This window comes from Nicotiana tomentosiformis, chromosome 4 (assembly GCF_000390325.3).
Source record: "Nicotiana tomentosiformis chromosome 4, ASM39032v3, whole genome shotgun sequence".
Taxonomy (NCBI): Eukaryota; Viridiplantae; Streptophyta; class Magnoliopsida; order Solanales; family Solanaceae; genus Nicotiana; species Nicotiana tomentosiformis.
This window is the reverse complement of record NC_090815.1, coordinates 64,371,205-64,387,859: the sequence shown is the minus strand read 5'-3', so window position 1 is coordinate 64,387,859 and position 16,655 is coordinate 64,371,205. Positions and strand designations below refer to the sequence as shown.

Below are 16,655 nucleotides of genomic sequence, written 5' to 3'. Positions count from 1 at the left end.
TCCTACCACAAAGTCCATATTGATCCTCTCCCATTTCCACATCAGAATTTCTATGTTCTATGCCAACCCACCGGGCCTTTGATGTTCGACCTTTACTTGTTGACAGTTTGGGCATCTTGCCACAAAGTCCGATATATTCCTCTTCATATCATTCCACCAGTAGACTTCCTTAAGATCATGATATACCTTTGTAGAGCCTGGGTGCACAAAATACATAGAAGTGTGAGCCTCGGTCATGATTCTTTCCCGGAGACCATCTACATTAGGAAAACATAATCGCCCTTGGTACCTTAGTGTACCATCATCCATGCCAAGTGAAAAATTCATGGTCTTATGTTTGTGAATGCCCTCCTTTAACTATACCAATAATGGATCATAGTATTGCTTCTTCTTGACTTCCACAACAAGCGATGAATCATCCCTATTTTGCACAACCACTTCTCCAACACTAGAGTCCGCAAGACGGACTCCCAAACTAGCCAACTGATGAACCTCCTTGGCCAACGACCTTTGATATGCCTCCAAGTGAGCCAAAATACCCATAGATTTTCGGCTAAGAGCATCTGCCACAACAATAGCCTTTCCCGGATGATAGAGAATATCGATTCATAGTCTTTGATTAACTCAAACCATCTCCTCTGCCTCAGATTCAATTCATTCTATTTGAAAATATATTGAAGGCTCGTATGGTCCGTGAATATATCTACATGGACCCCATACAAATAATGACACCAAATCATCAATGCAAAAACCATCGCTACGAACTCTAAGTCATGTGTTGGATAGTTCTTCTCATGATTCTTGAGTTGCCTAGAAGCATAAGCGATCACCTTGCCACGTTGCATCAATGCATACCCTAGTCCGATTCTCGAAGCATCACAAAATAATACAAACCCATTTATACCCTCTGGTAAGGTCAACACCGGTGCCATAGTCAATCTTGATTTCAACTCTTGGAAGCTCTTTTCACAAGCATATGACCATTGGAACTTAACTGCCTTCTACGTCAATTTAGTCAACAAAGAGGCAAGAGTAGAGAACCCGTCCACAAACTTTTTGTAATTTTTCACAGCTGCGATCTTCTACAGATCAACCTTAATTCCTTCTCTGGAGACGACATGACCCAAGAATGTGACAGATTTAATCCAAAAATCACACTTCGAAAACTTTGCATACAACTTGTGCTGATATAGAGTCTACAGAGCTACCCTGAGATGATCGACATGGTCCTCTCGACTACGTGAATATACAAGAATATCGTCAATGAACACTATCACAATGGAGTAAAGAAATGGCTTGACGACTCAATTCATAAGATCCATGAAAGCTGCCGTGGCATTCGTTAGCCCAAAGGACATTACTACAAATTCGAAGTGCCCATATCAGGTCTTGAAAGCTGTTTTAGGAATATTCTGCTTCCTGATCTTCAATTGGTGTTACCCGGATCTTAAATCAATTTTGGAGAAGTACTTAACACCCTACTATTGGTCAAACAAGTCATATATCCTTGGCAGTGGGTACTTATTCTTGATCTTAACCTAGTTGAGCTGCCAATATGACATACACATTCTCGGTGACCCATCTTTCTTCCTTACAAAGAGAACCGGTGTGCCCCAATGCGACACACTCGGCTGGATGAAACCCTTCTCTAACAAATCCTTCAACTGCTCCTTCAATTCAATCAATTCTACCGGTGCCATTCTATAGAGGGGAATAGATATAGGCTGCGTGCTTGGCATCACATCAATCCCAAACTCAATCTCCCTGTCTAGTGGGATCCTAGGGGCATCATCAGGAAAGACCTCCAGAAATTCATTCACCACTTGGACGGACTCAAGTGTAGGTGCCTCAACATGGTGTCCGTAACCCAGACCAAATGGTATATACACCCCTTGTTGATCATCTTCGTGGCCTTAAGGTAGGAAATAAACCTACCCTTCGGAACTACATCATCCCCCTTCCATTCAATAACTAGATCATTTGGGAATTCAAACCTAACGGTCCTAGTTCGGCAATCAAGCTTGGCAAAACATGAATAAAGCCAATCCATCCCAATTATTACATCAAAATCGACCATTCCTAATTCAATGAGATTGGACATGGTATCTCGACCACGCACCATGACACCATAATTTCTATAAACAGCGCGGCTATAATAGACTCACCAACCAGAGTAGATACATAGAACGACTCATAAAGCTGTTCCGGTTCTATCCTAAATTCCATAGCAACATAGGGAGTGACATTTGACAAAGTGGAACCGGGATCAATAAGGACATATAAATCATGAGATTGGACAGTCAATATACCCGTGACAATATTTGGAGAAACCTCTAAACTCTGGCGACCCCTCATAGCATAGAAATGGCTGGGCCCTCCTAAACTCTTTGCACCATCCCTAGATGCACCACGCCCTGCGGGTGCTGGAGTGCCTCAAGCTGGAGGAGGTGTTGCAGATGTAGTGGCTGCAGGACTGGATGGCTGTGTCGTACCCCTATCCATACTCTGGCGGGACGAACGACAATCTCTATGAATGTGACCCCTGATAGTGCACCCATAGCATATGGGCTGGTCCATGAAGCAAGCCCCAAAATGCATCTTCCCACACCTAGGGGATAAGGGCCTCCACTACTGCTGGAATCTCCCTCAAGGCCGACCTTGCTGGTAGGATCCCATGTTGCCCTGACTAGGCCTGAAATGGCTCCGCTGCTGCTGACTGGGCCCTGCTGGCTGTGCACTGACCGAAGACAGAGAAAAGGACTGGGATGGCCATGACGACCCTCCCATGAATGCTGTCCTATCACCACCACCATCGGAAGAACCATCAAAGTTGCCCGCGAACCGGGCCTTATTGCCACTCTTGCACTCCATTCTATTCTTCAATTTGTGGGTCTCCGTGGCTTGATAAAACACCACCATCTTCCCATAGTTCATATGAGAATTCAAGGCAGTTGTAGCAGCCTCATTTATAACCAAGGGGCTGAGGCCCTGCATAAACCGACACACACTTGCCTCCATAGTGGGCAACATGTATATGGAATACTTGGACAGGCGTGCAAACATCATTTGGTACTCCCACACACTCATGCTACCCTGCTTCAGGCTCTCAAACTCAGCGGCATGTGCCACCTTATTCTCGGCAGGCAAGAAGTGGTCCATGAAGGCATCGGCAAACTTACTCTACCTTGCTGGAGGGCTCCCCTGCTCGCAGGATTCCTCCCACATCTCAAACCAAGAATAGGCCACTCCTTTTAGGCGGTAGGAGGCCAACTCCACTCCTTCTATCTCAGTATCACGCATAACTCGGAGGGTCTTATGTATCTCATCAATAAAGTTCGGGGGGTCCTCTTCAAGATCAGTACCTGTGAACACTGGAGGATCCAACTAAAGAAACTTGTTCACCCTGGAACTAGCGGAATCCAATGGCTGACTGGAAGAAGTAGGTGCAACATTCTCTAGGCCTGGGAAGCCACTATCTGAGCCAACATCTGTATGGCTCCCCTAAGATCTCCATCCGAAACACCGAGACTGGAAACTGGGGCTGGAGGTGGAATAGCTGCACCCTCAGTAGGAGTAGGGATTGGTGCAGTCAGAGCAGGAGTAATAGAATCAGGCGGTGTAGTAGCTGGGGGAATATCCTCACCCCTCGGGTGTTCACCCACATCACCAGGTGTAGAATCAACTACCACTCTTAGGGTGGCATTGGCTCTTTGGCCAGTTCTTGCTTTTTTCCTCTACGCCATATATTGAAAATTAGAGCAATGTACGAGTTACAGGAGGAACAGTCTTACAATCAGCTCTATCGCACGATGTAGAACATCAAAAAAGGGTATTATTCCTAAATGAGCAAGTAGCCTTCTAATTATAGATATGGTAGACAACACACCGATAAGAAAGACTCTACTAGACAGGGCTCTCAGACATTCTAGGACACTTTAAAACCTTAGGCTCTGATACCAAGCTTGTCACGCCCCGACCTCGGGGAGCGCGACCGACGCTCAACCGAGATAACCTGGTCGGGCTAGCCTATACAATGCCCTCAACCCAAACTCACTTGTGAATAAAGAGAGGATATATTTCATTAATTTTAGACAATGAGAAAGTTAGATGAACAATCCAAATTTCGTTACCGTTAGAACTTTATTCAAGATTTCTCAATATATTACATTACACATTCATAGTTTAGAAGTTGAAACATACGATACAAATACAACATTTTTAATTTGACTTCCCAAAATAAAGGTACCACCCACTCTATGTCTACGGAGCTTCTAATAGATACGCACGAGTAGCATAATGGTGCCGGCAACGAGGCTCTAGCTATACCTCAAAACAATATACATAGAGAACATGAGATTCAAGACCCCGAAATAAAGTGGGGCTCACCAAGTCAGCCGAGGATAGGGTGTACTGCTATCACTGGTCAATACTGCCTGCTATGGAACCACTTGCATCCATTAAAGATGCAGCGCCCCCGGCAAAGGGAATGTTAGTACATATGTAATAGTACTAGTATGTAAAACTAAACACCCTCACAATCGAATGAGTAGCAGTAAAAAAATGATAAGGAAACATGAAACCAATGAGAGCCTCAACTAGTATCAAGGTGTCATGTTAGGGGAAAGATAAATTTCAAGTAAGTTTCAATATTTTTAAGTTGGGAGATCTTAATACCGATATACCACCGTGCTTTTAGCATGGAGTTCAATCTCAGCCCGATCGGCTAAGCCAACTCACCCCGAGACATCCAATCACACCATCACCATGTGTGTGGCATGGTGTCCGATCTCGGATCGACCGGCTAAGCCGTCTCATCTCAATGCCATGTGGGTCGACATCACATCACATCTAGCTAGCAATAATCTCATCCCATTTAAGGGTAAAAATTTCAATACATCAATCTCATCCCATATAAGGGGAACTAATCTCGTCATATCAACACACGGATTTACCCCTCAATCACTTCTACACCGGCACGTGTAGTTTTTGGGTTAGGTTATTTTGACCTACCCTTCCTCGGTGACTAAACGATACTCCCAAAGCATTTATTATTTAAAGAATTTACAAATTATTTCATAATATTTCACACATCTATTCATTTCATTGGCACTAGTGGCAACAATTGTAATATCATTCTTGACACATCGGTCGTATTTCATATTTTGATACTCACCTCTGTAACATTCAATGTCACCATGGATTTCATCAATAAGAGAATTTCAAATCTAGACTTTAAGTACACCTATGAGCAAACAAGAGTCTTAAGCACATTGAGTTTCTCTTCCATAATTAGGCATGCTTACTTGCAATTGAAACATGATTTTTAAATCACAACACCCTTGGTACATTGATCATACTACAATACATTCTCGGAGGGAATCATGATGTGATAGGAACATTTGGAACACATTTGTAATATATTCATCTTTTAACACATCATTTATTTTAGAATAGTCAAATCCATTAGGAAGGGTTCGGAACACGAGAAATAAGAAATTGAGCGAATCATAATTACAACTTATGAGGACATCATGGAAATCTATTCTACAAGAGGAGTTTAGCCAACATACCTTGCTTGAGCTTCCGTAAATCACTACAATGTTCCGAAAATCCTAGCGACTTTAATCTATTAGAAATATGACAAATTTGACCCATAATTAAGAAGATATTCGGGGTTTCAGCTCATTTGAGAATTTTATCAAACACTAGGTTGTGCATTAAGGATTCAAGGTCCTCCTAAGGTGAATTCCTTTACCACACAATCAATCCCCGCTTCAATAGGCCACCCACAAATACTCCACAACCTCCCTACCACCTTTACTAGTACGTGCATGCATGAATAACAACTCTTATTCTCAAAACCTTCTTCCCCATTATCTATTCCTAACCCAGATTTCGAAATTGATGGCTAGGGCTAGAATCTTACCTCTTGGATGAAGATCTTGTGAGTTATCCTTGTGAATTCTTCTAGACTTGAGCAAAGATTGATGAACAAATAGCTTAGGAATTCTTCTTCTCACTCTAAACCACTTTCCTCTCTCTAAAATAACAGTCTGAACCTTTTAAAATAACCCTTAAGGTTGTTTTATAAAAATGGGGTCGGGTTTTAAAACTAGAAAATGGTCCCTCCGAACTCAACTCTGTGGTCGCATATCAATTCTGCGGCCGTAGAATGGACCACAAAATCCCCTTCCAAATATCTTTATGCTGGTTCTGCGATGGATATGCGGCCCGCAAAACGATTATGCAGTCGCATAGTTGACCACAAAACAACCTCCAAAATTGTCCCATTTCTCAGCTTTACTCTGCGGCAGATCTGTGGTCTACAGATCAGTTCTTCGGTCGCATAATAGACCGTAGAAACATCCTGTTCTGCAATAATTTTTCTTCAACACTGCAATTCTCTGTTCAATCCGAAATGTCTGTACCCGGTGCGGTTCTATTTGGGCCTTGTAGCTGAATTCGAGCGAGATGGTTATTGGGGTGTTGAATTATTGATTGCACCTTGGTTATGGTCTTTTCGGGTGTGGTATATAGCCTACCTCGGCACCACAAAACTTCAGGTTTTAGGTGAAATTTTACGGGGCCTTACATCCTCCCCCGCTTAGGATCATTCATTCTCGAATGAGGGTCAAATTATGCCATTAGCATCCAATGTGACCTAACTATTACTTCACACACCAGCAGTTCTAAATTTGACTAACTCCCTAAATTTCCAAAAAGTTTGCCAGAGTCTCCATTGTAATTGGGCCTATCCACATGGCAGAGAATCCCAAAACCAGTCCTAATTGCATAACCTTAACATAACGATGTAAAACAACATGGAAACAACACCGGCCATAATGCCATAAACATTACATTACCAAAAAGGAGTATCCTTAACATAAGCTGTAAAAGGGAAGCATAATTTGTGGAAAAACAATTTGAGCTAATTGGGCCATTTGCACAAATTGCCACTTTCAACTCTAGCGATTGCCTTCTACAGTTGACTTTCCATGCCTTTATGGCATCCGTTCCAATTTCCGGTGGCCAAAAACTACCGGACCTGTCACAAAATAACCCTATAGATACTGCGCATACTATCCAATTAATTTCATTACAAAGTAACTCCCCAGCTGCTGCAATTATCAAAAATATTGACACGGTTACTATAGCACCTAATCACCTGGGTTCAAGCGATAATATCTAGGTCGATTCTGGATCAACTCTGGCAATTCCAATCAATGGAAAGGATACTCAAGCTCAAGATTCACCATTTACCTAACAATCAACTGAATCCAACACCACCATTAATAATATTGATTCTCTACAACACTCGACCGAGCTCGGGATGGTCAGAAATGATGATTTGACGGTTCAAAGTGATGGAAACGATGGATAATAGATTCCTGTCAATGAGATGAGAATAGAAAACAATTCATCAAACAATTCTACAAAGCCTACAACCACAACATTAAAGAAAACAACCCCTACAGATTTGGATGCCCCACCGGTTCGACGAAATGCATCAACCAATTCCACTGGGCGAATTGTTGGACAATACAATGTTCAACAAAACAAACTTTCTAAGTCGCACAATCGTCAAGTCACATGGCAATAATCAAGTCAGAAAAAGAACAATCATGCAAAGCACTCTCCACAAAACACCTAGTTAGACCACCTCAATGCTGCTGATTGTCATATAGTACAACCTTTCTTCAATCACATTTTGACAACCTTGGAGCTCAACTAACTGCTGCCACTGCCACTACCATGCTGAATGACCGTGGTGTTCCTACTCCTTCAGATATTCAAGCATCACTTGAGCACTCTCCTGTTGATAAGGAGATGACTTTCAAACCAGCTAGTGCTAATCAGAAAAATCCAATCCCTTCATCAACAACATTACTTTATTCAGGTGATGTTTCTGCAGCTCATATTCCTAACTATGACCTGGAATTAACTGCGTGTATATCTGATCAAACACAGCATCCACCCACTAAGATAACACCACCACTAAATTTTCCTAAGATATCTACCAACTTTGACAAACCTACATCTATTCATAACCCAAAGGCATCTACAAACCAACACCAGACCACCACTAACACAAGCCAACCACCAAAAGGAACCAACTCCCAAGTCAAAAAACCTGCAAACATTCCTGCACCACCACCACCTACTGTCACACATTCTTTAGCAGCCAAATTGAGAGCTAGGCAGGCTATCAAAACAAACCCAATTAGCTTCACCCCTCCCAAGATTACCACCAGACAAGGTCAATCAGCTATCATATTCACTAGAAAGGATTACAGGGTCACATTGGCTAGAAGATGTCAATACACAACCATAGGAAAATTTTATAATACCATGCCAAGAATGGAATTCATAAGAAGAAGTTTCATAGCACAATCAGGGCTCATAGGAGGAGTCAAAATTGCACATTTCAATGCCAGAACTGTCTACATTGATATTGACAATGAGTATGATCACACTACTATATGGAAAAAATAATTCATGTTTATTCAGGGCCAAAGAACGGAGTTAGAAGCATGGACCCCAAACTTCAAGCCTAACGAGGACTCATTAATTGTACCTGCATAGATGACAATTCCATAACTCCCCTGGTATTTCTATTATATGGAGGTGCTAACAGTCTTACTGTCCCCTATGGGTAGAGTTTTACACCTTGATCTTGCTTCTATGCCAAAAACTAGGGGAAGTGTTACCAAAGTGAAAGTGCAGATTGATTTAACCAAACAAAGACCTCATCATGTCTGGCTTGGTTTTGATGAAGACTAAGATGTCAATGGAGGTGGCCAATGCCTAGAAGTTGTATATGAAGACCTACCCAATTATTGTATGCACTGCAAACATCTGGCCACCTTATTCATCATTGCACTGTTAAAATAAGAGAAGAGGAGAGTAAGAAACAGGAAGATGAAATATCAGGTAAGGCTAAGAATCTTCACAACAATAAGAACATTGGAAGCACAGGTTCATAGAAGTTACCGAATCAAACCACACAAATGCAAGACAAAGGACAAAGCTCTAAGCAAAATTAGGTTACTTTGGACCAAAATAAGGATCAAACTGGAGGTATCATTCATATAGCAACAGAAAAACCAACAACAAGGGATAACTATCCAAAAGATCATTGGCAAACTCAAAGGAAGAAGAGCCTTAGAGGTGTGAATATAAGAAGCAAACAACAGAGAAACAAACAAAGGAGGAACTAGGCAGAAGAGGACCAAGTACCACAAGTCCACCAGACCTCAGGTACGATGCCTAATCCACAAAGAATCCCTCCAGTTGTTCTGGAGAGGGTGGAGAAACCTGGTGATCAGAATCAAAATGTAATTATCAATCCCACACCCCTTCATATTGAAGAAGTTATTGGAGGAAAGGTGATTGGTCAGGAGGAAACCATAGTTCAGGTTGGGGATCCAAAGGGGTTGGGTGTTCCTCATGTTTTGCATGAGTGTGCCTTGGCACCTTCTAACCTTGGGATGGACCATATACCTCATGCTACCACTGTTGATACTCAGGATAAACCAGGGAATGTGGTGTGTCAGAATTCTAGTTTTAATGATGAAGCTCATGGGAGTACAATTGACAAAGGCAAGGAACCTATGGTTGTGCAATCTGTTAATTCCACAGCCAAATCAAATCCCAGTCAAAATAAAAGGAGACAATTGTCAAGGATGTAGGAACAATACCATATGTAGCACCCTCACCTCAATCTGAGCAAGCAGGTCTGAGGATGATGTAGCTTTTGAGGATGAAACTGATGATGAGCATAGTGAAGACTTAGAAGGAGATGATACATGCAATCAGCTCCTTACTGCAATTAAAGGTACCTAAAAAACTAACAGCATTGTTGATAACAAAGGTCTATCTCCCAGAGTCAAACCACCTCACTACCTCACGAGAAGCAAAGGCACCAGTTTTAAAGCTCCACCAAAATTTAAAAAAAAACAAAATATCTTTAATGATTAGTACAATCATTTGGAATGCTAGAGGCGTCAGAACTGTTGGTGCACTTGAAATACTCAAAACCTTGAAACAACTTCATAAATTATCCTTCATTTATGTTCTGGAACCCTTTCTAGACAACAGCCATATCAACCTATATAGAATCCAATTATCCATGGACCACTCAGCCTCAAACATAAACAACAAAATCTGGGTTTTCAGGGATAATGACTTCAATAGTACTGTCTTGGACCATGATGAACAACATCTTACCATGGAGTTGAAGCATGTAGAAGTGGGAGATGTGTTCCATATCGCTATTATTTATGCCAAATGCAAAATTGTCCTTAGAAGACCTCTCTGGGATCTCTTGAGGTAGAAATCCATGGTATGCACTGTACCATGGTGTGTTATAGGTGACTTCAATGTGATTGCTTCTGCTGCTGAGAAGATTGGTTGCATTCCCTATCATATTAACAAAAGCATGGACTTTATTAGTGTGATTGAAGAGTGTGGGCTTCATGATCTAGGCTATTCTGGATCAAGATGCACCTGGTCCAATGGCAAAGGGCAGTGTTCTATTGTGTGGAAGAGACTTGACAGGCATCTTGTTAATGATCACTTGCTTTCCTCCCTCCGTGCTACCATAATTACACACCTAGCCTCTACAGGTTCAGACCATAATCCACTACTTATGGAACTAAATATAAGGTAGGACAATAGCAAGAGGTGTTTGAAATTCCTCGATTGTTGGATCGATCATGAAGGCTTCACGCCTTTAGTTACTGAGGTATGGAACCAGGAAGTGCAGGTGAATGGTATGTGGATTTTCCATCAGAAGCTCAATGCTTTATCAAATGCATTTAGTACTTGGTCTAGGCAAGAGTATGGAGATATTTTCCAAAAATCCAAGGAATATGTGGAACAAGTGAAGCAAGCAGAAATGATTTGGGCTCAATCTAATCAAGTAGCTGACAGAACAAAACTTCAAGAGTTAACTACAAAATATATTAGATAAATAAAATTGGAGGAGAGTAGTCTAAAACAAAAGACTCAACTGCACTGGTTCAAGGATAGGGATGCTAATATAAGTTATTTCCACATCTTAATGAGAGGAAGAAGAAGGAAAATGTTCATTCACAAGATCAAAGATGCAGATGGAGAATGGGTTCAAGGTGATGAAAATATTGGAGATGCTGCTTGTGAATACTATCATCAGCTATTTTCAGATCCTGGGTGAGTTATCAGGGAAGACCTGCTATCATGTATTTCTCATATGATCTCTACAGAAGACAATGCTACTCTAACACAGGACCCTACCATCTCTGAACTGAAGCAAGTAATTTTTTCCACGAGACCTAAAAGTGCAGCAGGCCCTGATGGCATGGATGGCATGTTTTTCCAAGTCTACTTGGAGGTGATCAAGACTGACCTACTAAATGTGGTCCTAACTTTCCTTGGAGGATACACCATGCCCAAATATACGATCAATGCCTGTCTAGTATTGCTGGCTAAAGTTGAATTCTATAATTCCTTAACTGAGTTCAGGCCCACCAGCTTAAGCAACTTTGTCAACAAAGTCATTTCTGAGGTCTTGTATTCCATATTGGGCCACATTCTTCCCAGAATCATTTCATCCAACCAATCTGGGTTTGTTAAAGGAAGAAGCATATTTGAGAACATAATGCTAGCTCAAAAAATTATGAAGGGAATCAAAAATGCCAAATAAAGGATCTAATATAGTTATCAAGTTAGATATGGCAAAGGCCTGTGACAGAGTATCCTGGAGTTATACTTGTATCATGATGAGGAGAATGAGATTTAATGAGCTCTTTATTTATATGATCTGGAGAACCATGTCCAATAACTGATACTTAGTTATTGTTAATTGAACTAGGTTTGGCTTCTTCAAATCTACTAGAGGATTGAATCAAGGGGATCCATTGTCCCCAACACTCTTCATCATAGGAGCAAAACTCCTATCCAAAATGCTCAATATGCTTAGTCATGATCAGTTTTTAATGGCTTTTACATGGATAAGAGGGGGCCACAAATCAACCATCTGAGCTTTGCAAATGACATAATAATATTCACATTTAGAGGTAGAACATCGCTTCAAAAGATCATGAGAATTTTGGATAATTATGAAGACATCTCAGGCCAACAGATCAATAGGCACAAAAGTCATTTTATGACTTCTCCTTGTGCATTCCCATCTACTGTTAGAAGGGTGCAAGATGTGACAAGTTTAATTAATAAGGAATCCCTTCTTACCTTCTTGGGCTGCCCCCTCTACATTGGAAGAAAGAGAATTGTCCACTTCAACGACCTTGTGGACAAATTAGTGAGCAGAATCAAAGGTTGGCAAAGCAAGATGATGTATTATGGAGGAAGAGCAACTTTGATTAGATATATTCTGCAATCTCTTCTTGTCCATCTCCTTTCAGCTGTCTCACCTCCAAAGAGTGTAATGAAGCATATAGAAAAGCTAGCAGTAAATTTCTTTTGGAGCATAGAAAAAGATTAAAACAAGTAGCATTGGGCTTCATGGAAGAAACTGTCATAGCCACATGAAGAAGGAGGAAGTTCATTTAGGTCTATAGAAGATATTTGCAAATCAATGGAGTTCAAACAATGGTGGTTGTTCAGAACTAAACCATCATTGTGGAGCAACTTCTTGAGGGCAAAATACTATCAGAGATCTAACCCTATTTAAAAAAATAGAACTCTGAGCAATCACAAATATGGAAAAGAATGACGATGAACAGGAAGAAAGTTGAAGACAACAGCAGATGGAGGCTCCACTCTAGCAATTTCAGCTTCTGGTGGGACAAATTGCTAGGCACTGGTCCTCATGCTTATTTTAGAAATGGAGGACCTATGCTAGGCAACATCACAGTCTCACATTTTTGGGAAAATGGCCAATGGTGTTTGCAAAAATTGAGTGGAGTTGCTCCTACTCACAAAATTACAGACATCATGCACACTCCTATTCACTATAGACATGCTGCCTTGGATAAGGCTATTTGGATCCCCAATGTCACAGGAAAGTTCACCTGCGCATCTGCCTAGGAGGTTATCAGAATAAAGAAGCAACCTAATCTCACCAATAAACTAACTTGGCACAAAAAGATACCCTTCGAATGATCCTTTTCTGTATGGAGGGCCATCATAAATAATCTACCAATAGAGGACAAGGTCCTTCTATTCAGCAACCCTACTGTAACTAGATGTGTGTGCTGCAACACACCAGCAACAAATACTGTTGACCACATCTTCGGTAATGGTCACTTTGCCAAATAGGTTTAGAGAAAACATTGAGGACCTGCTGGTGCCCAAACTGAAGACCTAACTCTAAGGCTACTCATGAAATAGTGGCTCCTGAAGAGATTAAATGAAGTACAAATATTGATCCTTGACACTCTGCCTATCATCATTTCATGGAATATGTGGAAAAATAGGTGTAGGGTAAAATATTGTGCTAAAACATCTTCCTTCACTAGAGTACTCTACTCTATAGATGATGACATTCATTTGCTACTAATAACCAACTACCCCACTATAAAATGGCCACTCAACTAGACCGAACTCTATGGCTACATTGAAAATATTCAACATCATACCTTTATCAAAAAGGTAGTTTGGTCAAGACCTGACATTGGATTTGTCAAAATTAACAGTGATGGTAGTGCTCTACCAAATCCTGGGCACACTGTAGCTGGAGCTATTATCAGAGGAAGTTATGGTGAGTTCATTCATGCCTTAGCATGTCCCTTAGGTGAAGGCACCAACAATTCAGCAGAAACAGTAGCAGCTATTTTAGGTGTTAAATGGTGTATTGCCAATGGTTTTACCAAAATACACTTGGAAGCAGATTCAATACTATTGGTTCATTGGCTCAGCAGTGATGGTGAGCCACCTTGGACACTACAGATATAAGTGCAGAAGCTGCATAACCTACTACAACAGTGTCAGAAAACCTGTTTCTCACATGTGTACAGGGAAGCCAATTGCCCAACTGATTCTTTGTCAAAGCTTAGCCACAATCTGTCAACCATAACCATTTATCAGTCCACTCGATCTCTTCCTAATCTCATCAGAGGTCAGGTTCAGCAGGCTCTTCTTGGCACACCTACTTTCAGACACAAGAAAACCACAAGGATCATCATATCACCACAGCTTGACTATACTTCCAATTCATCACACGGTTATGGTTGAAAAATATGAACTCCGGGGAGCAGACCTAATTGTCCAATTTACCATGAATAGAATAATTGGCAACCTGTGCACCATATAGCAGTTAAATTCCATCCAACATTTAATGTGGTGGAGAAATGACAGCAGTAGAAGAAAGGGCGTACACCATAACCAAGCACATCAGGGAGAGGAAAGGAGGCCAGTTTTAACACTAACCTTATTTCTTCTTTTTGCAGGAACATTAGGCATACTCATAGTATGGGAAGGCATTCGATGTGTGGTATTAGCACCGTGTGTGCTCATTATGTTGAATACTAGAAAATGCAATTCGATATGCTAACTCATTCTTGACCAAGCCCCAAATTCACATCAACCTGCGGCAAGAATCCACAATTTTCAAGGTCATAACAACTACACAAATACTAAGGAATTGATCAACAAGGAACATCACAGGATCTCAACCCTCAAAAATCCAAGCCATTAACAGTTAGCACAAAGCTCCTCAACTCAGCTGCAGCAGGTGTATTTCCTGCAATCTGCCACTGTAGAGTCCCAGCTGAACAATCCCAGGAGACCAAACTTAGCAAGCCTGAATAGTTCACTCACCAGTTCCAAGCAGCAAAAATCAACACAATACACCAGATTTCTCAGAAGCCAGAAGCCATCAGTTCAACATGGATGTTTCAAGAATTTTTTGGAAGATATCAGGGATTGTTTAGAACTGGTGTGTGAATTCATCGGCTTCAGCAACAATTGGATGTTTCAAATTATTATCTTAGTATTTGTATTTATCGTTATGCTACTGCTACATTGTATTTAGTAGCAATAGCAATTGTCCTACTCTATTTCATTATTTTTCTTTTACCTGAACAGTGTGTAACTTTGTCCCAGTTTGGGACTTATTATATATATCAGCTACTAGTGAATAACCTAGTAATATATTTTAAAAAAAAATAAAAATTTGTAGAAATTTAGCTTTTAACATTTTCAGGACACAACTACATAGCTATTTAAACAAATAAGGATACTTCTTCTTCATTTCTTCCTCGTCTTCCCAGATGGCCTCTTCGACCTGTTGGTTTCACCATAGCACTTTCACGGAGGCAATCTCTTTGTTTCTCAGCTTTCGGACTTACCTATCAAGAATGGAAACTAGAATCTCTTCATAGGTCAATTCCTCATTAACCTCTATAGTCTCAACCGGAACAATAACCGACATATCTCCAACCACCTTTTTTAGTATGAATACATGAAACACTGGGTGTACTAAGGACATCTCCGGAGGTAGTTCTAGCATGTAAGCCACCTGACCAATCCTCTGAATAATTTTGTATGGTCTGACATACCTCAGACTCAATTTCCCTTTCTTACCAAACCGCATTACACCTTTCATGGGGGAAACTTTCAAGAATACCCAATCATCCTCTTGGAACTCTAAATCACTACGACGTACATTCGAATAGGACTTCTGACGATTCTGGGTAGCTTTAAATTATTCCTTAATGATCTTAACCTTCTCTATAGCCTGATGCACAAGGTCTAGCCCTATCAACTCTGCTTCTCCAATCTCGAACCACCCAATGGGAGATCTACATCTCCAACAATATAGAGCCTCAAATGACGCCATATGAATACTAGCATGATAACTATTGTTGTAGGTAAATTCGATGAGTGGCAAATGATTATCCCAGCTACCCTTGAAGTCAATAACACAAGCGCGCAATATATCCTCATGCATCAAAATGGTATGCTCTACTTGCTCATCGGTCTATGGATGGAAAGTTGTACTAAGATTCACCTGGGTGCCCAACCCTTGCTGAAATGTCTTCCAAAAATTAGCTATGAACTGCGCTCCTCGATCGGAGATAATAGAAACTGGAGTGCCATGGAACCTGACTATTTTCTTGATATACAGCTGAGCATATTGTTCTGTTGTGTCGGTCCTCAATCACCGAAATCGAGTTGAACTTGCAACAAGTGTGAAGTATTACTACCACAAAGCCCATATTGATCATTTCCCATTTCCACATTAGAATTTCTATGTTCTGTGCCAACCCACCAGGCCTTTGAAGTTCGGCCTTTACTTGTTGATAGTTTGGGCATCTTGCCACGAAGTCCGCTACATTCCTCTTCATATCATTACACCAATAGACTTCCTTAATATCTTGATACATCTTTGTAGTGCTTGGGTACACGGAATACCTAGAAGTGTGAGCCTCACGGTTGATCGACTACTGATGTTTTGATTTTGCTATGTGGCATGGAAGAATTATAGAGGTATTTCTCGTTGGGAGTATTATGTATTAGAAATGTGTTAGACATTCGGGTGGTGGAGTTGGGATCGGCAATGGTGATTCATGTGTTCTATGGATTCGGAGACTGGGAGTTCTCAGAAGCAGATTATTTTGGGTTACAGATTGTGAAGATGAGGCCAAAGTTATCTAGATAGTCGTACGTGCTATGGTTAGGTCATTATGGACTTTTGGAAGGCCATTTATCCATTT

The 16,655-nt window shown here is 41.0% G+C and overlaps 1 protein-coding gene across 1 annotated transcript; it reads right to left on the bottom strand.

Moving 5' to 3' along the window:
• Positions 1 to 15,643: 15,643 nt before the first annotated feature.
• On the bottom strand, positions 15,644 to 16,325 carry LOC138909821 (uncharacterized). The gene is made up of 2 exons (XM_070201038.1): positions 16,044 to 16,325; positions 15,644 to 15,919 (listed from the first exon to the last, which is right to left on the bottom strand). The coding sequence occupies exons 1-2, from the start codon at positions 16,323 to 16,325 to the stop codon at positions 15,644 to 15,646; spliced, it is 558 nt and encodes a 185-aa protein (XP_070057139.1).
• Positions 16,326 to 16,655: the final 330 nt, after the last annotated feature.